This window comes from Natator depressus, chromosome 2 (assembly GCF_965152275.1).
Source record: "Natator depressus isolate rNatDep1 chromosome 2, rNatDep2.hap1, whole genome shotgun sequence".
In the NCBI taxonomy this organism is placed as follows: domain Eukaryota; kingdom Metazoa; phylum Chordata; order Testudines; family Cheloniidae; genus Natator; species Natator depressus.
Genome location: NC_134235.1, coordinates 110,112,213 through 110,135,392, shown reverse-complemented (window position 1 = coordinate 110,135,392; position 23,180 = coordinate 110,112,213). Strand labels below are relative to the sequence as shown.

The following is a 23,180-nucleotide window of genomic DNA, read 5'->3' as shown; positions in this document are numbered from 1 at the left end:
TGCTGCCTGACTGTCTGCGGTACTGGAGAGTGTCCCCTGTCAGCCCATTGATTCTTGTGCCTCTTCTTGGGCACAGGTGAAGGGAAGTGGTGCCGAGAAGACCATGGTGCCAGTGGAGCACTCCGCACGGAGGCAAGCGTGCTCGGTGCCAAATCAGAACGGGACAGCTCTGAAGCTGGGCGGAGGGCGGCTTCCATCAATAGGGCTTTCAGCCAATTGTCTCTGGCCTTGAGAGGGCAGAGCCTAAAGCCCTTGCAGATCCTGCACTTCTCTTTGACATGCCTCGCCGAGGCACTTAAGGCAGCTCATGTGTGGGTCACTCACGGGCATAGGTTTGTGACAGGCAGCACATGGCTTAAAGCCCAGGGACCGGGGCATGCCCCATCCCTGGGACAATGTCCCAGTTAAGACTCTAACTAAACAACTATTGTAACTATTTACAAGAGAAAAGTCTAAAACAGTCCAAGAAAACCACAAGGGAACTTGCAATCACAAGAAGCATTCCTGCAACTGTCACGGGCAATAAGGGGGGACTGAGAGGGCGTGTGGCTGGCAGTACCCCATATACTGGCGCAGGAGCACGGGGCTCCAGGCAGCACCAGAGCTGGCCCTACAGATACCACTAAGGGAAAAATCTCCAGCAGCTGTGCACTTGGGCGCGCGCACACCTAACATGGAATCGACATGAGCAAGCACTCGAAGAAGAAGAATTTATTCTCAGAGTGAAATGAAGAGGAAACAATCGTATTAAAATAAATAGGTGTGGCTTATATTTTTAGGTTTGTCTTTTGTTTCTCAGACATTGACAGAACAAGAATGCCACTTCCCATGAGTGACTTATGCATTTTAAAGTAAATATTTTAAAAAACACTTAGCTACTACAGTGATAAACAGGCTCCAATCCTTCAAGCTGGCATCTCCACTAGGGACTCTGCTGGTGTAACTATACTAACATAGCTGTATTGGCAAAGGTTGTGTAGTGTAGACTAGCCCATAGTATGCTTTATTTTCATGAACTTTGTCATACTTAACATAGCAAGTGCTATATTTTTAAACAAACTCTCCCACTACATTTTAAAATTAAATGATAATCAAGAGTAAACATTCACTTAGTGAAGCAATAACTGCAACTAAAACATCTGAAAATTTCGGTGCCTTTAGCCCATATGTCACAAAATAGGGATTTGGGGTTTTAAATACGAAGAAGCTGAAAGTGGTATTAGCACATGGAGCCAAAATTCTTAAATTTTAACCTCATCTTTTTTAAATACCAAAAAATCCACACTTTTAAAAAGATCTTATATCTGTAATAAGTGGAGTCACATCAAATTTTGTTATGATTTCTAAATCAGTGCTACTTTAATCAGTTTTCCTCAAATCTAGTTCATATTCTGGGTGATGAAATAAGAGAAGTTATCTTGTACTAGCAGCTATACAAAGCTGAAATTCCTAAACAAACGAACACAAGAGAACACTTGCCTCTGTAAACTGGATTCAGGTAAACAGCCTGCAAAACACTTCTTAAACCAAAGATTGTAAGGAAGTTTGCTCACTGCAGAGCATGCCTTCAGATGCACCAGAAGTCTGTTATCTTCAACATTCAAATACTGTTCAAGAACTTTTGGCTGTAGAAAGAACAGGGAAATCAAAGTTTTAAATGCCTCACATCAAATGGAATTCAGAGTTGATTCTCACTTTAAGAGAAGTGTACATATGTAAAAAGCAAATGCCAAAATATTAACATTAGATAATGTACTGCAAGGTCACATTCACCTACAGCAAGGGTTATTGAACTCTGCAATTTGGCTGATAGCATATTTGCTAAACAAACTTCTGTTCCCCCCTCCTAAAAAAAAGTCACCTACCATTATGAGGGCTTCTAAATACTGTAGCATTTGTTCCTTTGTGTAGTAAGGAGTCAGAATTTCAGGTGGTGCAGAGGATTATACCTGCACTAAACTTTCACCCTTTGGGGACCAACGTTCAATTGCTGCTACCGTCACAAGTAAACCTGAGTTTAGTTCATCTCAAACCTAGCTCCATTTGAGCAATTCACAAAACCAACACACAGTGCAGCAAAACAGGAGAAATCACATCTCAGAGCAAACCACTACGCAACGTATTAAAAGCATTGTTTGCTGTTTAAAAAAAGCCTGTCAGAAATGTTTTAGGAAGGCCAGCAGAATAGCATATAATGGTGGGGTTTAAAAAAAAAAAAAAGAGTGAATTTAAAAAGTCATTATGCATTTATAATTCCAATATTTTTATATAAAATCACAGAAGTTTCACTATTTTCTGACACAGCTGGACAAATGACTAATTTTTTCAGTTGTTAAAGGACAAAGATTTTCCTTTGGCTGTATTCCAAAATTCCTATTTTTGGTAGAATACATAAACTATTGAAAAAAATCTGGGAGCGAAGGATCTATAGCCCCTTCTCTTGCTAATGGGAACACTTGTGAAAACACCCCTTCAGGCATACAAACACTAATAATTATGGCAATTGATGTAGTTGAGTGTATTAACTCCAGTAACAGATGGCGGGTTTACAAAACAACTATTTTATAACAGCACCATGTACAGTATCTACATTAAGGGTTTGAGCTTCTACTCATTGATTTCAATTGTGCAGAATCATGCCCACCGGTATGTATTTACATGAGTGGACACTGTTTATGAACAGGTTTCTTACTGTAATGTTATTTGACAAATTAGAAAGGTCTACATAAAGCAATAGATTTCTTATAAATGCTAGTAAACCTAAAAAATTTTTCTTCAAGTTGCCTTTAACAAAGAAATTCTGCAGACACTCAACATTACCTGCTTTAAATGTCCACTAACAAAAGAACTCAACCTACTAAACTGACATTTTATTGCAATTTGATTGAAAATGTATTGTTTTCCTAAAACAAAATAACCTGTTCTCAGTTCAAAACCAGCACCAGCAACTGTTGCCTGAATACCGGCTAATGAAGGATATATGCCACACAACAGAAGAGACAGAACATTTTAAACAGCTCTACAAGTGGTCTGATGTGAAGTTCAGAATTGTCAATGTAATTAGGCTTGTGACAGATTTTGTTTAAAATCAAAATACTTTTTAAAAAGTGACTGCAGTTGTAGGAGTTCCAGTTGAGCTTGGATACTGTGACTCTAGGCATCCCTGTATTTATACCCTACACACTGCTCCAATAATATTTGTACAAAATATGCCTTCTGAGTTATCATATGAAAGCTAAAAATATGCTGATTACTAACAATATTATAAAATGCATGTGTTAACCTCATATGCAAAGTTATGAATTCCCTCTGTATAACATTACTAGAACATGTTTAAGACCTAGTCTACACTAGAAAACTAGGTCAGTTTAATTAGGTCCATCATAGGTGTGAAAAATCCACACCACTGAGCAACACAGTTCCATCAGCCTGGCTACCGTCTCTCCGGGAAGTGGATTACCTGTGACAATGAGAGAACCCCTCCCACTGGCATAGGTAGTGTCTACACTGAAGTGCTGCAGCTGTGCCACTGTAGCATTTTAAATGTAGATAATCCCCCCCCAAAAAACAGTTTAGCCTAGGTAAAGGTTATAAATAGGTCTATCTTACACAGAGGAATGTGGGTTTACCTCAATTTACACATTAGCCAAAAACAAATCTATCAAGCTAAGCCAGTGGGGGTTATCTTGAACCTGAACTCAAGGGACAGAGAATTAACATGGCTCCTGCACCTCAGAGAGACATAGGAGACTGAATACCCAGGAAGTCTTTCTGATTTGTAAGACAAAGACATCTCTTTGGGTATATAAGGAACAGAGAGATACTATCGGGCTCCTTCACCTTAAGGAGACAAAGAAACCAAGCAATTTGATCTCTGTGATAGGTCTCGGCCAAGCCAACCAGGAAAAAGCTGGCAAGGAAACTTGGTGTGAGAGAAACCATGATGAACAAAGACTATATCTTGCTACATTAAATTTTAGACTTTTTGATGTGTGTTTTGATTTTTATTTGCTTGTAACCACTTCTACCTTTATCTCTTTTACATGGTATCACTTAATCCATGTTTTTCTATTAATAAACTTGTTTTACTTTTACTATAAACCAACTCAGTGCTGTTTGAAAAGACGGATGTATTTACCCTAGTTAGATTAATAAACCTATGATGTACTGACTCTTTAACAGAGGGGCAAATTTAATATCTTCTGTGAAAGCACAGTGGTAAGGGCTGTGCGTTGCAGAGAAACATCTCTGAGGAGCTCAGTGGCGATTGTTACCTGCTAGGCAAGGTCTGGGCCAGGGGAGCCTTGAGGAGCTAGCTGGTGAGGGAGTCTGGCTGATGTAACAGAGAGCTGAGACACAGTCTAGTTGCCTGCAAAACTCACTCTTGCTGAGGCAGAGGGTAACCCAGTGGCTCACAGCGCTGGATATCCGCAGCAGCAGGTTAGAGATACAAAAGTTAAATCATATCTGTGCTTGAACCTGTACATTTTTGTTTAAGTCTAAAAATTTAATATGCAATTGAAACATGTTTTAGCAAACAAGACCAATTTCTTACACCACAAAGTTTCTACCAGGGAATTTACAAAGCACAACTGGAGGCCTAGATTATTATTTTATAGTAGCTAGTGGCAGAATAGAACCAGGTCTACTGACTTCCAGTCCTGCGCTAGCTCCTAGACGTAGCTCCCAAGATGTTCAATGCATACCAAGTCACATCTGCCCCCACTCCACCCAGTGTCTCTTTTCACAAAATATACTTACCAGCTGTGGTAACAAATCTTTGTATTTGTTGTTTAACTGATTCACAAAACTACTGACAAGCCAGTAGCAGTCGATATTATCCTCCACCACTTCCTCCATGGCTTTAGCTATGGCAAGAAACACTTCATCTTCTGGTTCCTAGAAAACAAAACAGAAAATTGGGATCCACAGAATTGTTGGGCTGCCCATGTAAATTATTGCGATTCCCTGACCCGGTAATTTTGATAGATGAACTGGACAAATGTGTGAAAGGTGAAATGATACTGACATAATTCAAGCATTTGGTAATAACTGCATAACTGTCTTTTCTGTAAAAACTGAAATAAATTACAAACAAACAAACAAACAAACAAACAAACAAACAAACAAACAAACAAACAAACAAACAAACAAACAAACAAACAAACAAACAAACAAACAAACAAGAGTTTATATTTTTAAACCAAAAGTGACAGAAGTTTAGCATGGCTCAGTCATGTAATAGAAACAAAAAGTTCTCAGCATCAGGCGACGTGAGTCAATATTAATAGTGTGTGTTCTATCAAATAAATGGGGCCATCCTCCTCCCTTTCACACCACAATGCTTGCTAGTTTATAGAATTGCTCTTTGTTTATAGATGTTGATGTGTACAGAATGATTTTGTTTTAGATAAAAGGACACTTCTGTACACTTTTAATTACCTGGATACTAGTAAACTCTACCCCATGGGACAAGGCACCTTATTCCCAAAATACAACTCAATATGTATCTGAGATGCATGCTCTCTTCCTTTCACTAAATGTGAGATTTCCCTGTAACCAAGATTATACCATGCTCTCTGCTTTTAGACACACAAAGGGATCAGAAGTCATGGAAATTAACTATTAGATAGCAGGACTCCCATCATCAATGGTCAAGTAGTTCTGGAGCAGCACTAAATACTTTAATAAAACCCCAAAACAGCTCAGTCTAACAAAAACACCAGGTTAGTAAATTGCAGTAACTTAGGAACACAATGTAAATTGCACTAAATCATTACTTTTAGTGGCCTGGCCCCAAGACATTCAGGAATCTCTGCTGCAGCAAGATTGTCATTTGCTTTAAGGCATTTTAGACAAAAAGAAATGAGGGTAGGAGCTAGAATAAAAAAGGCTACAAAGCCCAGAAAAAAATATATATAGTAAAGCTTTTACAGCATAAAAGCTTATGCAAGATTTTTGGGAAAATGAACAAATGTACAGTTTGAGTAAAACCCAGTACTTGATATTAGTTCCTGTTTTACATTCACTTCATTTTGTCTCTGTGTATATCTTTTGTGCTATTAATAGTTTCAGTTTAATGTTTCTTTTGTTTGAAAGAGTTCTGTTGAAAGTCAAAATTAAAAATGACTGACCAGAGGAAAAGCCAAATTTCGAGGCAACCTTCCTGACTCCAGTTGATGCATGCGGAGGAAAACTTCAACCTGTGGGGTAGAATCCTTGATAAACCGAATTACTTGGAGGGCATGATACACATCCCTATATTGTTCCTTTCGGTAGTTCATCACCAGAGCATGAGATTCATGGTGAGGAGGAATAATTCCTAAAAAAGGAGAGAAAAGGAAAGCAGTGAATCCCCTTTCTAGGGGGCTTTGCTTACTTCAATGTGTACTAATATACAGCCTGCAGAAAATGTAGGTCCCAATCATGCAGCTCTTACTCACATAAGCTTGGTTAAAGTTACAGTATACACTCCTATAAAGTCAAGACGACACAGACCAAGCAAATAATAATATTTATTAAAACTGAAGGTCATGTGTTGACTGAATGCAGGAATGATTTATTCACGGACTTGGTTTTCTGATCCCTTTTTAGGCCTCAGCATCTGGCTGATCATTTTTTGTCCATGAGGTCACTGGAGGCTGGTACATTGAGAAGAGGTTTCATTGTTTGGAATGAGGGGAAATTAAAAGTTTAATGATGTAACAAAGTAAATGCATTTTTAAAAAAATCTAAATTGCCATTGGCTTGGATTCATCTGTAGTATTTACTATATTGCATTTCCTGTGTATTTGTACTGAACCTTCCCTTTGTTTTGGAGATAAACATAGATGCAGAACAAATATTTTATTCCTTAGTAATAAAGGCATTCATGGTCTGACAGAAAAAACAAAATGGGCACTTCCTATACAAATGCCTTACCAACAGCATGACAAATCAGCAGTAGCCTAGATTGAAGAGCAGTGATACAAAAACAGAACAGTTCCCTTTCCAAAATTTTACAGTCCCTCTGAGAATACCAGGTTTGTGTGTGTGCATATAAGTAACACAAAGGTACTGTGCAACTCTCTTATTTAATTTACATTACTCACAGTGGAACCTTCTTTGCAGACTTTACCAGAGAGATCAATCCTCCTCTGAATCAGTGGTGGGAAGTAATTTCAATAACACAGGATGAAACAATTTCAGGTAGAGGCCCCATAACCATGTCAACCAAAGAAGCATGTAATACACTAAATTTTCCTCACATAACACAGCTGATTATGTTAAACACCAATCTTTCTACCACCATTACAAGAAGGATAAGTTATCTTTCCACTGTCCCAATAAATGATTTATGATATCCATAACAGACTCATATGACATCTTTCCTCTAGTGCTCTCTTAATTTAGCACTTTCCTTCATCCTAATGATTTCACCTCACTTAGGACTTTATCTTGCTACCACTGAAGTTAATAGCAAAACTGCCAGTGACTTCAAGAGTAAGATCCTGAAGAGGCCAAAGGAGAAATGCTCCCAGGTATCACTAATGGTGTAAAACTAATCAGTAGTTTTGCAGGAACTAATCAGAAGGAGGCAGTCTTCAAAATTAGTCTTGAATCAGGTTAATCTGCTGCTTTTGCCTCTCTTTAAATGAAGGAGAATATTACTCCCAAGTGTTAATCCAGGAAATTGCAGAATTTGAGTACCAAACAAAACAGATATAGACACTTTTCTTCAAACTGTCAGAGCAAATCAGGTTGCATCCTAACAGCTGGGATTGAACAAGCCATCATAACTCAGCAAGTACATGCTGCTAAACTTACATGTTAAATCTAGAAAACTGGCCCTAGGCAGGCAGAGAAAAGGGAGTTACAAAAAACGCAGTGAAGTCTATAAATCATTTCAGTGCAATAGACCCTCCACTTAGCTATAATGAGCCATACCTTGTTGAGGAAATTAAGCAGGATATATATATGGCGCACACTAACCTGGGAAGGCATCAGGGCCTGTCATCTTTCAAATCCAATTTCAGAAGTAGTTCACTGATGGGACTGCAACCCTCTTGCTAAACTAGCTCATTTCTTTACAAGAGACATAACGCTTCCCCACAGAAATGGATAAGGCTGTTGTTCCAAACATCAAGACAGAGATGTTTTGGATTGCAGTTCCTGATGAATGTTTACACTAAGAAAAATCCTTGAAGACATATTACAAGAAATTCTCCCTGCACTCAACTTTCCCTTGTGCCTCAGCAGACCCAAGGTGTCTGCAGAATGCTTTACCCTATTCTGGGTTGTTTAACTGAAAAGAGTTCACATATTTAAAGTTTCCAGACTGAGTTCTAAAATGAGATTTGTAAACATGTTTCTTACACTTGCTATATACTCAGAATTAGACTAAAATATAAGCTGGTATATAAAAAGACATAGAAGGACTCGACCTATCCAACTTTTAATTGTATCATAGGGTTGTAAGATTCACAAATCAAGGTATCTGAGGCAGTGAACAAATGCTACTGGCTCTAAACTGAATTACAACTTTGCACAGAAATTCCTTTGTGCAGTTAACAGTGCAGTTTTGGATGAAAGATCTTCTGCTGTTACTTCTGAGGAAGAAATATAGATGGTGCTAAGAACATTTTAAAGGATTCTAAATCTCCACAACTTTCAGTTACCTGTCTCAAGAACTGTGTTTATCCCTAAGCTTAACTCTGCTATTGCTCAGGGTTTCATTATGTATGATCATTTAATAAAAGGAACTGTATCACAAGGTTCAGAATCAACTTTTAGGTTTTGCACCAAAAAAGGGTTTACAAATCCTAACATGGACATTCATGAACTTTAAAAATAATTCACTTTTGAAATTATTTTTAAATACAGAAAACAAAAAAATGTTTAACGAGAAAAGTTTTAGACAGGATTTAAACATTCCTCTCTCTGGTGTTTGCAACCCAGACACTAAAGCATTGTATTGGTGCATAAGAGCCATGAAGTGAAACTGAGCAGACAGAAGACTGACATTTACTACTCTATTTTTATGGTCATGATAGCAATGAATAAAGTAGACAGGCAGACACAAATAGTTAAAAAAAACAGATTCCAAAAGTTATTTCAGTTTTAATGAACTAAAGCATTATTAGGGATTTAAGTACGGATTTTTTTTTAAAATGTTCAAACTGGCAATATTCCTTTAAGGTTAGCTAATGTTTGAAAAGCATCCTAAAGGTGAAGTTTGGCATGTTCATAGTTCTAAGAATTATTACTATTGCTGGGCTCTGCACACCCCCGGCTTCATTAGTTCACATCTAATAAATCCAATAAACCGAAAAAGCGGTTCCAAAGCACAATTAATACTGTTGGAATTAGTAATTTGACTCACTTCCTACAAAGAATCTAGGACTTGGCCTATTTATGGTCCCGGTTTCCTTCTCCTCTCCAATGGCAAATATCATTTAACATTAGAAGCAAAATTAGAGCTGAACCTTGTTGGAAAGCTTACTACAATAGGGAGTCTAACCATAGACATATTTTATTAAATAATCAGTTCAATACAAATCCCTAACTTTTTAAAATCTAGTTTTGATCAGAGATTCAGTTTCACTCAGATGTCTAATTTTTTTTTGACAATACTGAAAACTCTACTAGATGTCAGCTATTTATATTAAACATCTAACTTTACCCTCACTAATTTATATAATGTACATGACATTATAAGCACATTTATAGAAGTTCAATTCAATTACCTAATTATGTAAAATTGCATGTACAAGAGTTCCTAAAATGTATGCATAAAACAGAGAGTCAAATCATTGTTAACTTGCATATGTACATTAAATGTTCTCTGTGTGAAACTTCTGAGTATGCAGAAGTGGACCCAGGGCTATCATTAGCAACTGGTCACAAAAAGGAGTATTCCATGTCTTTACTACCCCCAAACAAATGACAAATACCCAGCTTATTCTTATTTCTACAGTTAAAACCACAGTCTCACATGTCATACCTAAAAGCACCTTCCACACCAGGATACGATACATGGATGGGAGAGGAAATCTTTGACTAAATGTGCAAAGCTTCTCAACATCTGCAAAGAAAGCAAATATTTCTCAAAACATTTTAAAATTGAAATATTTCAATAGTGGCATTGATTCACCGAAACAGGGCAACTCTTCAGTTGCAGATCTACATCTCCAAATTGCACTTTAAAAGGACTATGTATCAATAAAAGCTGATCAGTTTTGGTTCAAAATGGATAGAAGTGGCATACAAACTGCTCCAGTGATTCTACTGAAAATTTAAATCTTAGCTTGATTTAAAATGAAGCCATGGGAGGGGGTCGGGGGGTGTGTGTGTGTGTGTCAGGGACGAGGACACGACTTAGCACACCTCAGAGACCAGTAGAAATAATAATCATATCACAATCCACTGTGACTTTGAGGAGGAGGAATTAGCAGCAGAAGCTGAGCAACTCTTGAACAAAAATTACTTTCATACAAACATTTTCAGTTTCTTGGCATAAAGAAGACGAAGAAAAATAAGCAAGAGGTTCTAAATAAAATATCCACTGCTTCTCAAATGCCCCTCCAGAAAGCTATCAGTACCACTGAAGTCTAGAATATCCCCTAGTGATTTTAGATGCTACTCTCTATGCAACATTACTATTAATATCACAGTGAAACACAAAAAGTTTAAAGACAAAGGACCTGATTATCAGAGGTGCTAAGTGCCAGCAGCTACCGCTGACTTCAGTTACAGTTGTGGGTTTTCAGCACAACCAAAAATCATGCCCAGATGGTACAGGAAATAGTGGAATCAACTAACCCAATCGATCATCTTTCAGTAGGATTTCCAATGATTTCTTTTCTTCAACACCACGAAATCCCACTTTTTCATAGTAGACAGAGCGGAAGTTTCTCTGAGAATCCTCAGCCATCTTTCATTCTGCAGGAGAAGAGGGGGGAGGAGGGGTTCAAAAAAGTACATCCACAGTGTATTCTTACTTTAGAGAAAACTGCCTTTGTATATTGATAATTAAATTCCTTCATCTTTATGGCATGCGTAACATCTAGTGAATTTGAAAGACTTTCAAGGCACATGCATCTTTAGGCAGACGCTACTGAAAAACAGACTCTGGACTCAGTAGGGTAGATCTAAGATTTTAGGGAAAATAAACTGGGTAATAAGTTATATTGCTTTAGAAAAATAAAGACACTTTGTTTTGAAAAATCAATTAAAACAATATATGATTATTTTGTGAGAAATCTGACTGCTGACAACCTTGGACAAGTAGAACTACTATCCAGACAAGTAAACTGTCAGTACCTATTACACAAGGATAACTGAGGAAGCCAGAGATAGGCCAAGCTTACATCAGCCAAAAGAGCATTAAGCTCAAAGAGTACAGGTGGATGAATGCAGACTGTCAAAGACTATGCAGATTTCAATAAGACATTCACGTTGTCGTCATGCACTGCTTCAACCACAACCGTAAGCTTGTCATTCCAGATCAAAGAAATATAAATAAATTATCCCTATCTTAAAATATATGTTGTATATTATACAATGTGTACATTATATTTTGTGATAGAAAATCTCCATTGTGATTGAACTCAATTTTTTACAGAGAGGATCTCTTGTAATTTGAGGATTTGCAAAAGCTAAGACGCTGGAACTCAAGAGTAAAGAAAAACAATCCTGACCTTGATGTCCAAAAATATATGACAAATTTGACAAGAATTTTTTATTTATTTTTTTTACAGTGAATAGCACAAGCATAGAGCCTTTTCAACTATGGTTCTCTAGTGGCTTGTAGAAGGACCAGGAACAAAACGTATTTATGGATATACACAAAGGCCCTGATCTTGCAAAGACTTTTGAACACACTTAACTTTAAGCATACAATGAGACTATTTATGTTTCAAGTTAAGCCGGTGTGTAGGTCTTCGTTGGATCAGGGCCAAAATTAGCACCCAAAACCAAGAAGTAGTAAAAGATTTGTGTTTATTGTGTTTGATCAGATCAAGCTTAGATTTCAAACCTAGACAGACACTATTCACATTACTGGTGACATATCCCTCTTTGAGGATGATCCCAAAATGGCTCACTTACATAAACACTTGAAGAAAAGGAGTACTTGTGGCACCTTAGAGACTAACCAATTTATTTGAGCATAAGCTTTCGTGAGCTACAGCTCCCTTCATCGGATGCATCCGATGAAGTGAGCTGTAGCTCACGAAAGCTTACGCTCAAATAAATTGGTTAGTCTCCAAGGTGCCACAAGTACTCCTTTTCTTTTTGTGAATACAGACTAACAGGGCTGTTACTCTGAAAGCTGTCATAAACACTTGAGACTTTTCACAAGCCAAGCACTGCAAGATTGGGCCTTTAGAGTATTTATTATTAATTTGTATTGCAGCAGTACACAGAAGCCCCATTGTGCTAGGGATACTGGGTAAACAGCAAAAAACAAACAAAAACAAAAAAACCCCAAACCATTCCTGCCCCAAAGAGTTTTGAATTTTTACTTGTGTTTGACATATAGTATTTAGACAGCAAATTAGTCTCACTTCTCTTACAGTTGGTGGAGTGACATTTTAACTGATATTAAAGCAAAGGCACAACTAAACCTACAGTGACAGAATGCTAAAAATAAGAGAAACCTAAACCACCATGATACAACTGTACAGAGAAATACTATTTAAACCGTCACCATAGCAAAAACATTTAATTTTGATTTACTTGAGAATCAGATAATATCCCCCCAAAACTGGAAAAACTACATTTTTTGTCAGGCAACCAAACAACTTTAAAATCTTGACTTCATATGGTCAAATTGAACAGGAAAAAGTGTCTTCAGTGTGTTAGTTAAGAGACCTCTGCAGGAAAAAAACAACAACTCCTCCTCCTCAATTGGTCTTTATATAAATATTTTCATTCTCAGGAAACACTTATTACCATGTTATTAAATCTAAAAGGCAGCAATTTAGGAATAAGTAGTAAAATACTATTAAACGGTCAAGCATGATGTAGACAGAGTGGTGCCCCTTTATAATAAAACGAGGCTTGAAAGGGTTAGATTTTTATTGGTAAGCGTCAATTTTCCAGGACATGCACATATGGATGAAAAAATATTTCTGTCAACAATAGTCAAAGTAAGAAAAATGCTGCTTAAGAACTTACTAGGTCTTACTTACTTAAGGATATTTACTTTATATATTTTGACGTGTGATGTTGAGAATTGGTGTTTTAAGCATTATAAAGATTTAACTTTTTGAACATCAATGTCTCATTAATTGTCTGACCCTCCCATAATCTCCTACAACTGTGAAAATTTAAATTGATAAAAATAAAAACATTGATAATATTCATCAAAATTATAAAAAAAAATTGAATTCTGCCAAGTCTACTTATCGCTATAATAGAACCTTATTAACCAGCACTTATACTAGGGTCCTATTCTACAAACAATCCCAATGATTTCAGTGGGAGTATTCACTTACATAAAGTATGCGTAAGTATCTGCAAGGTCTTGACCTAGGAGGTTTATTTGCAGATCAAGTGAATTTTGCCAGTTATCAATAAACAACAGAAAAGCAAAGACGCAGCATTACAAAATATACTTTGTTAATCTGATAAGCATAGTCTAGTTGATTAAATACCTCATACCAAGCTAGTAAAATGTCCTTTAGCATATTTTTGAAAATTAATATTCTCTTAGTAAAATGACGGAGTGGAAGAGGCAGCCTTCATGGGCCCACTCTGTTAAGTGAGAATTCACAACGAATGCCATCAACTCAGCAACCGAATGCCGCTCAGCAATTTCCAGGTCATTAGAGCAGCAACTCAACAAATCCTAAAGCTCCTCCTCAGGGCCATACAACGTGCCAAATAGGCCCTGGGATAAGAATCCTGCAACTTAATGTTGAAGGCCTCTGTCAGGGTTCCTTCCCCTCTCTGAACTCTAGGGTACAGATGTGAGGACCCGCATGAAAGACCCCCTAAGCTTATTTCTACCAGCTTAGGTTAAAACTTCCCCAAGGCACAAAGTCTTTGCCCTGGGATTAGGTAAACGTTGCCACCACCAAGTGATTTAACAAACAATCAGGGAAAGGACCACTTGGAGTTCCTATTTCCCCAAAATATCCCCCCAAACCCTTACCCCTCTTTTCCTGGGGAGGCTTGAGAACAAACAAGATGAGCACAGACGAGCCTTGGATTTTTAAGACCCAAAAAACCCAGTCAAGATTCTTAAAAAAACAGAACTTTATTAGAAGAACAGAAAAAGATAAGAGAACAACTCTGTAAGATCAGAATGGAAGATAATCTTACAAGCAATCAGATTCAAAACATAGAGAATTCCTCTAGGCAAAACCTTAAGTTACAAAAAGACACAAAAACAGGAATACACATTTCCTCCAGCACAATGAATTTCACAAGCCAAAACAAAGAAAACCTAACGCATTATGTAGCTAGATTACTTACTAACTTCACAGGAGTTGGAGGGCTTGCATCCTTGATCTGTTCCCGGCAAAGGTATCACACAGACAGACAAAAGCCTTTCCCCCACTCCAGATTTGAAAGTATCTTGTCCCCTCATTGGTCATTTTGGGTCAGGTGCCAGCCAGGTTACCTGAGCTTCTTAACCCCTTTCAGGTAAAAGGACTTTGCCTCTGGCCAGGAGGGATTTTATAGCACTGTATACAGAAAGGTGGTTACCCTTCCCTTTATATTTATGACAGACTCTCATTGGCAAAATTCAAGTACCTTGGAAACTTGCTGAAGACTTACAACATCGATGTCCTCATGTTGCAAGAGACCCATCCATGTTGGCAATGACCAACAGGCTAGGCACTACCATATCTATGGATACAACCTAATGACTAGTCATTATCATCCTAAATATGGCTTGTCAATATACATCAATGACACCATCACAGATTTTAACGTTATTCCATCAACCAAACAGGAAATCACATTTACCACAACTATCAAAGTAGGGGAGCTCCACATGATCAAGGTCTATAAAGCCCCTAGCACAAGATGGCCAAAATCGGCACTACCCCGCACTCCTATTCCATGCATCTATGCAGGTGATTTTAATAGTCACCACACTATGTGGGACTATAAAACAAAAGAAATCGATGGCGAAGATCTCATGGACTGGATATCTGCACAAGACTTACAACTAATCTACAAACAAAAACAACAATCAACATTCCATTCAAGTCGCTGGCAACATGGGTACAATCCAGACCTAACATTTGTGTCTAAAGATCAAAGTGGTAACACTCTCATTGTAACATGTAAAGTACTATCGGCATTTCCAAACAGCCAACACAGGCCTATAATGATATACATAGGGTTCGAAATTCCTGTGTTCTTTTTGAAATAGGTACAGTACCACGATGGAATTTTGCTAAAGCTGATTGGGATGCCGACAAACAGACTGTTGAAAAAAACCATTGCAAGGATTCCAGCGAGACTGAAATGCTACCAACGGTTCGCAGGGCTCCTGAAAGGAGCTGGAAAGAACATTCCCTCAGGCTTCCGAAAAAAGCACACTCCCTGCTGGACGAGAGACGCACAGGAGTTGCTCTGGCAATACAATCAGACCAGGAGCTCTCATACCACAAAAGCCCTGCTATACTCCTTTGACGCAGCAAGATGCCAGTGCTCGCTTGATTGCGTGCGAAACCTTGATTTTACACGTTCAAGTTGTCGAGCCTGGACACGACTGCGACGTCTTGGGGCCGCTAATCCCACAGAGTACTGGCCACCAAAAATCTGGCCAAACTCGATAGCCTCCAAACTGGTGGAGAACACAAAAGGACCACTTGACAAACACAAAAGAAGAGAAGTGTATCAACAACTCTACCAAACCCATCAATCCCACAAGGAGAACATTTCACTGTCAGTATTGAGGAAATAAAAGGACTTGCAGCGATGAAAAAAGGGAAGGCTGCAGGCCCTGACGGTATTCCGCCAGAATTCCTCCACCATCTCGGCCCCAAAAGACTACAATGGCTAGCAACATTGTACTTAATTACCTTAAGGACAGTACAGATCCCTGAAATATGGTGTGAGTCAATGGTAACTGCCATTCCAAAGCCTCAAAAGCCCCCTGATGAAGGGGGAAGTGATAGGCCAATTTCTCTACTATAAACGACCTATGAACTTCTTGAGCATATCATCCTCAAAAGAATACACCCGTTTTCTGAGCCAATTATCCCTGTCAAACAGGCAGGTGTCCGGCCAAAACGTAGTTGCTGTGACCAAGTTCTGGCACTCACAACTCACACTGAGGCTATCAAAAAAAACCCTAAAGACTGGTGCAGTATTTGTTGACCTCTCATCTGTGTACGATACTGTATGGATTAAGGGCCTGATGCTGAAACTTGCTAAAATTATACCTTGCTACCAAACACTTTGCCTGCTGTGGACCATGCTGAGTAACAGACGCCTACAGGTGTCCTGGGTAATAAGAACAGCTCACCCTGTATCATAAACAATGGGCTACCACAAGGCTCTGTACTTGCGCCAATCCTTCTTAATATGTACGTAAGTGACATGTCTCCAGCTAAATCACAAAAATGTGGATATGCAGACGATCTTGTCTTGACAATCCAAGCAAAACTCCAAGACATTGAAAAAGCATTAACTGAGGACCTCCAAAATATGGAATATTATTTCCGGAAATGGAGGCTCAAACGAAACCCTAAAAAAAAAAATAGTAAGCGCATTTCATCTTGATAATAAGAGTGCCAAAAACACACAAAGTAGCTTTCTGTGATAAAAATGTGCAACACGATTACTCTCCAACATATCTCAGAGTGAAACTCGACCACACCCTCACCTTTTATGACCATCTTGAGAAGGTAGCTGCAAAAATAAAAACAAGAGCCAACATAATCCCCAGAAACTAGCAGGTACAACCTGAGGTGCATCAGCATTGCGAACATCTGCAATTGCACTTTTATATTCAGTAGCTGAATATTGTGCACCAGTATGGAGCAGATGCAGCCACACGTGACTTGTGGATAGCCAGCAGAATAAAGTGATGCAGTGCATCACGGGAACCCTTAAGTTGACTCCAACACCCTGGCTACCTGTCCTGTCTAACACTGCTCCCCCGCCGATACACCAAACTGCTGCAACATTCTGCGAAGCTCAGCGAATCCAGGAAAACAGATGTCTTCCTATTCACCAAGATCTTGATAACCCCCACATGCAACGCCTTAAATCCCGCAAGCCTTTCTGGGAACATTCGTTTAGCCTCATACAACCAGGCTATGATCAGGATGCTTGGAAAGTAGATTGGGCTAAACAAGACTTAAAAAATAAGCACCTTGTGCCAGATCCCACGCAGAAGGTTCCTGGGTTTGACCTTCCACAGTCATCTTGGTCAACTCTGAACCAAATTTGAATCAACCATGGTCGATGAGGATATCTAATGCACAAACGGAAAATCAAGTACTCCTCGGTGTGCAAGTGTGGTTCCCATCGAATATATCACTACCTACTGCCCAGTTTATAAATATGAAGGAGGCATTACTTCAATAAATTCTGCTACTGCTGATGTAATCATTTGGTTTGATCACCTTCAGGTAAAATTGTAGTTGCTGCTCTACACCAGCCAGACGAAAGACGTAGAATGACACCTTACTTCACCACCTTGCCATAAAATCTTTGCAAAGAGGGAACAACCATCTTCTGGCATGCACCTTATGGAGCTATGTGGATTAGCAAGGTTCTACAGCATACACTCATTCTGGAGAAGCAGCAAGTGACACTTCTACCGTGTTGGTCCATACACACAGCTCATATTTTGTAAGTTTTCTGCAAACCTCCACATTTACAAAGGAAACGCTTCTAGCATATATGTATTTGGGAAAGTGGGGAAGGGGTCACCTACCCCAGGGACGAAATTAAAACTACTAACACAAGCATCCCTCTTTGGCACCACAATTCATAACACTCTCCTCTCCCTACCCGCATCCTCCATCGAGGCCAGGGGTGTTTGACACTTACCAGAGATACCAGCTGCACGGAAGGAAATAATGGGGGTGCTATATTGGGCGGAAGGGAACAGCACCCTGCTACAGGAGCAGGATGTTGACAGGGAGGAAGCCAATGGGTGGGTGAGTGGCTGACGGGGAGGGGGTAGGGGAGTGAGTGCGTGCTACAGAGGGAGGAAATGGCTGAGGGAGTCGGGTAGCATAATAGCAGGATGCTGTAGGGGGCAGGTGAGCAGATGGTGGAGTACCAGAGAGGATAGTGGGGTGCTATCGGGGCTGGGAGGTAGCTATAGGCCAGTGGGGTGTTATAGGGGCTGAGGGGTGGCTATAGGCCTGTGGGGTGCTATAAGGGCGATGGCTAGAGGTCAGTGGGGTGCTATAAAGGCTGGGGGCTGCCTATAGGCCAGAGGAGTGCTATAAGGGCAATAGCTAGAGGTCAGTGGGGTGCTATAGGGGCTGGGAGGTGCCTATAAGCCAGTGGGGTGCTATAAGGGCAATGGCTAGAGGCCAGTGGGGTGCTATAAGGGCTGGGGGGTGACTATAGGCCAGTGGGGTGCTATAAGGGTGATGGCTAGAGGCCAGTGGGGTGCTATAAGGGCTGGGGGGTGGCTATAGGCCAGTGGGGTGCTATCAGGGCAATGGCTGGAGGTCAGTGGGGTGCTATAAGGGCTGGGGGGTGGCTAGAGGCCAGTGGGGTGCTATAAGGACTGGGGGGTGGCTATAGGCCAGTGGGGTGCTATAAGGGTGATGGCTAGAGGCCAGTGGGGTGCTATCGGGGCTGGGAGGTAGCTATAGGCCAGTGGGGTGCTATAGGGGCTGGGAGGTGCCTATAGGCCAGTGGGGTGCTATAAGGGCAATGGCTAGAGGCCAGTGGGGTGCTATAAGGGCTGGGGGGTGACTAGAGGCCAGTGGGGTGCTATAAGGGTGATGACTAGAGGCCAGTGGGGTGCTATAAGGGCTGGGGGGTGGCTAGAGGCCAGTGGGGTGCTATAAGGACTGGGGGGTGGCTAGAGGCCAGTGGGGTGCTATAAGGGCGATGGCTAGAGGCCTGTGGGGTGCTATAGGGGCTGGGGGGTGGCTCCGGAGGGTCGGGGCGCTACAGGGGGTAGCGGTGGGTGGGGTCACCGGAGCTGTAGGGACCGGGGGAGGAGCCCGTAGGGCGCTGGGGGGACAGGACCCGGGACTAGAGACTCCCCACGCCGCGGCCCCGGCTCTCTGCAAACCCTGCGCTGAGCGGCGGCGGCGGCGGCGGCCCCCCCCCGGGCCCGCAGCGCTGAGCCCCGGCCCGGGCCCGGCCACAAACACACGACGGAGGCGGCGCCCAGCCCGGCGCAGGCGCCGCCGACCCGCCCGGTGGAGAGGGGGCGGGCGGGCGCTGGGCGGGAGGCCGGGCCGCGGGAGAGACACTCGCTCAAATCCACCCCCAGGCTGAGCGCGGGAGAAACACCCCCCGCAACCCCAGCCCCAGCCGGGGAGCGCGCCCCCTTCCCTGGGCGAGGGAAGACAGACACACGCACCCCCGCCAGATCCCGGGGGAGACTGTGACCCGGAGAGCAAGTCCCAGCTCCGTCCCACGTGGGAAGAAGGAGAAGGAAACACTTGGAGTCCCATGCTGCCCTGCCGGCTGCCCCCCCAGGGAGAAGGGAGAAAAATCCAAACCTTGCTCCTCAGGGTGGGATTTCATAACAGCCAAGGTTTCCGTATTGCAACTGCCAAGCGCTCAAACAATCGCGAGATGTTTAAAATAAGAACCGGTGCGGTTTTCTAATTTGCCTTGGAGGCTTTGAACTTGTGGGGTTGACAGTTTGAAGCTTTTCTATGCAATCAGAAGCGCTAGAAACCTTTTTTTAAATGACAGGTTTCAGAGGAGCAGCCGTGTCAGTCTGTATTCGCAAAAAGAACAGGAGGACTTGTGGCACCTTAGAGACTAACAAATTTAAGAGACTAACAAATTTATTTGAGCATAAGCTTTTGTGAGCTACAGCTCACTTCATCGGATCCATCCGATGAAGTGAGCTATAGCTCACGAAAGCTTATGCTCAAATAAATTTGTTAGTCTCTAAGGTGCCAAAAGTACTCTTGTTCTTTTTTTAATGGGCTCTCTGAGTTTCTTTAATAACGTCACTCCTGGATCTGAGTCTTCAAGAACAACACCAAGAGACTCGTGAATTGGCAACACTGAGTTTTTTTTTTTAAAGGCCTAAAGTTAGGCACCTAAATCCATTTATAGGCACCAAAATACATAGGCACCTGATTTTCAGAAAGAATGAGCATCAGTTTGTTTTGAATCTTGACTGACCTGTTTTTCCTGTACGTGCTGGCAAGAAGAAACTATATTATAACACTACTGGGCAACAGCTCTGCTTAAACATTATTATTGTTGAGCATGTACTCAGTTATTTAAGGTTTCAGAGTAGCAGCCGTGTTAGTCTATATCCACAAAAAGAAAAGGAGGACTTGTGGCACCTTAGAGACTAAAATCTCTAAGGTGCCACAAGTCCTCCTTTTCTTTTTTCAGTTATTTAAGTGTATTGCAGTAATTCTGTACAGCACCAGATGGCAGACTGCTGTCATTTTTTTCTGCTTTTTTTGACTGCTTGTGTCAAAGCAAGGGATGGCGCTTGTCTCTGTGCATGGAGTGGTTCCTGGGTTCTGTTTGTGGTGTTCCTTTATGGAAACAAGCTTATCAGTTTCACAAGCTTCAGAGTACTGTTGCTGAAGCTCACTCAAACCTCCATCTTACTTTTATTTTAGGCCTTGTCAGCACTCAGAGCAGAATCATGCTGGGTTTTAAGAAAGTGGACAAGGTGGGTGAAGTAATGCTTATTATTGGACCAGCATCTGCTCGTGAAAGACAAAAGCATCGGAGCTTACACAGAACCCTTCTTCAGAACCTCTGTGAAGTTCAAAAGCTTGCCTCTTTCACCAATGGAACTTGATCCAAGAAAAGATATTACCTCACCCACCTTGTCTCTAAGAGCCTGGGACGAGCACAGCTACAACACCACACACACACACACACACACACACACACACACACACACACACACACACAAATTGCTGCTAGCACAATTTATTTGAGCACAGTTCCCGTGTAAAGCATCTGTACAGGATTTTTTTTTTCAACTGTGGTAGCACATACTGCGCTAAGGAGCTGCGGTATACTATTATTTATTGCATTATCTCAACCTCTAGACGCCCTAATCAAGATCTGAGCACCATAGTTTCAGGTGCTATAAAAATATAAAGTGAAAAATAATCCCTGCCCTAAAGACTTCGCAATCTAAAGGATACCCCCGCCATCATTTCTGAATCCAGTTTGTAATATATTTTACAGCAAGTTAGGTTTAGACACAAGCCATGTTACAACTGTGTTTGATCATAGCTGTGTTTGAAAACAGTTTCAAACATGGTTATAATAGAGCCTAGTATGGACATCACCTGAGGCAGGAAATTAATATAATTAATATGGATTTTATAGACATAGGGAGTTCATTCTATCCAGGTTTTTGGTTATCTTAACCAGCTAAACCTTCCTCACTATCTAGCCCCCCTTCAGGAAAAAAATAGCTAACCATTAAAGTATTTAAAAAACGCAAATGAAACTGAAAACATTAACCACGGAGAGACAAAATGTATCACGAATACAATGATTTCTACTACATGTGATCATGTTACATGATTTAGTAAAGCTGGTTGCATTTTCAGTTAAACAGTTGGCTGCTAACTGTTGAAAACTGCCAGTTGGTTGTGCTTTTCTGCTTTTAACAAACATTTATTTCTTCTTGTGCAATGGTGCCTCACAATTGCCTACACTGCACATCGCTGAAATGTCTTCCATTGTACACTGGTGTAGCAAAGGACACTGGTAGTCACATTAACTAAAACACCATAGTATAAGCCAACCTACAAAAAGTATGAGCCAAATTCTGCTCTTATTTACATTGGTGCAAATCTGGACTAACTCCATTATTTCAATGGATTTGCCATTGTAAATAAGAGCATATAGTACGTTCTAGGACAATCTCCTCCAGATTCTGATTAAGACTTTATAACAATTGAGACAGAGACTTGCTACAGAAAGAACTCATCCCAAGAATGAATTCAGTGCATGCTGGGAAGAGACTTTGATAATTTTGTCCATGCAGTGTATATTTGTTCAAGAAAGCCTGTTAATAACTCATTTGACTAGGCCACTTTGCCAGTCTAGGGGCTGAATCCCGCTCTCACTGAAATCAATTGAAGGAGTCTTACTGACTTCTGGGGGGTTGGATCTGGGCCACTGGGAGTTGGATCTGGGCCACAGTACTTCAAGGAGCTCCCAGAAATGCAGAGCACCACCCACCCCTCCTCAGTGCTGCATACCACGTGAATAGTCAAATAAAAAATTCAGCAAATTTGTTCTCTTTCGGTTTTAAGTGATTTGTTCATTCCTTACAGGCAGTTTTCTTAATGTTTTGTCCGCACTGTGGCTTCTTCAGGGTTCACCCAACTAAGCAACAGTGCTGGTTATAATAAAATTACAAATATATTGTATAATATATAGCAATATATCTATTAAACTACCATTGCCTAAATGTTGAATTTTTTAAAGTGTCACAAAGATATCAGAAAAGGGGACACAACAAAGAATAAAAAGGGACTTGAAATTATATGGGTGTTAGGTGGCATTATAAACTAATTACTAATCCCTAATAAACTACTAATTAATTGATGGCATACTGTATCTCTTGATTCTTACTTGTTAGTTGGAATGCTAATGTATTTGTCTTTTACAGTGACGCTGGTTTTGCTCAAGTTAATTACCCACTGTCTTACAAAGCAAGATGAGGATGAAGCCAGACTGGTGTTAATTATTTTATTGCATTATCCGAACCACATAGTGTCCATTGTTACCCATGAAAAGAAGAGCCTTTGCTATTAACGCCAGAACAATTTTATGGCAGCCATGTCCCCTTAAGTATTATGGCTCCTTGAAAGTGCTTTATTTTCTAGTCCCTCTTGAATCATTGCCGTATCAATGGGATGACAAAAGCTTATTTGAAGCTGCAAAGATGCATAGTAATGTCATTAAATTATCAAAGGCAGATTGAGCTATGAAAAGGTGTATGAAAAGCCAGTGCAGTGGAATGACATCCACCATACACAGCACAGGCAGCTACATCTGCATTGTATTACAGTGCACGT

General features: G+C 40.6%; 1 protein-coding gene across 3 annotated transcripts in view; it reads right to left on the bottom strand.

The window, feature by feature from the left end:
* Nucleotides 1–19,751, bottom strand: part of TBC1D7 (TBC1 domain family member 7) — a 31,091-nt gene extending 11,340 nt beyond the window's left edge. Inside the window, exons 1-7 of one of the 3 annotated variants that reach the window (XM_074944863.1) lie at nt 18,007–19,060; nt 17,324–17,425; nt 10,801–10,920; nt 9,983–10,063; nt 6,135–6,322; nt 4,762–4,899; nt 1,480–1,625 (exon numbers count right to left, since the gene is read on the bottom strand). In XM_074944863.1, the coding sequence (XP_074800964.1) occupies nt 1,480–1,625; nt 4,762–4,899; nt 6,135–6,322; nt 9,983–10,063; nt 10,801–10,912 (665 nt within the window). In that variant the 5' untranslated portion in view covers nt 10,913–10,920; nt 17,324–17,425; nt 18,007–19,060. Of the gene's footprint in view, nt 1–1,479; nt 1,626–4,761; nt 4,900–6,134; nt 6,323–9,982; nt 10,064–10,800; nt 10,921–17,323; nt 17,426–18,006; nt 19,061–19,652 lie in introns of those variants that run through there. The other 2 variants (XM_074944865.1, XM_074944864.1) reach the window with 2 other exon arrangements.
* Nucleotides 19,752–23,180: the final 3,429 nt, after the last annotated feature.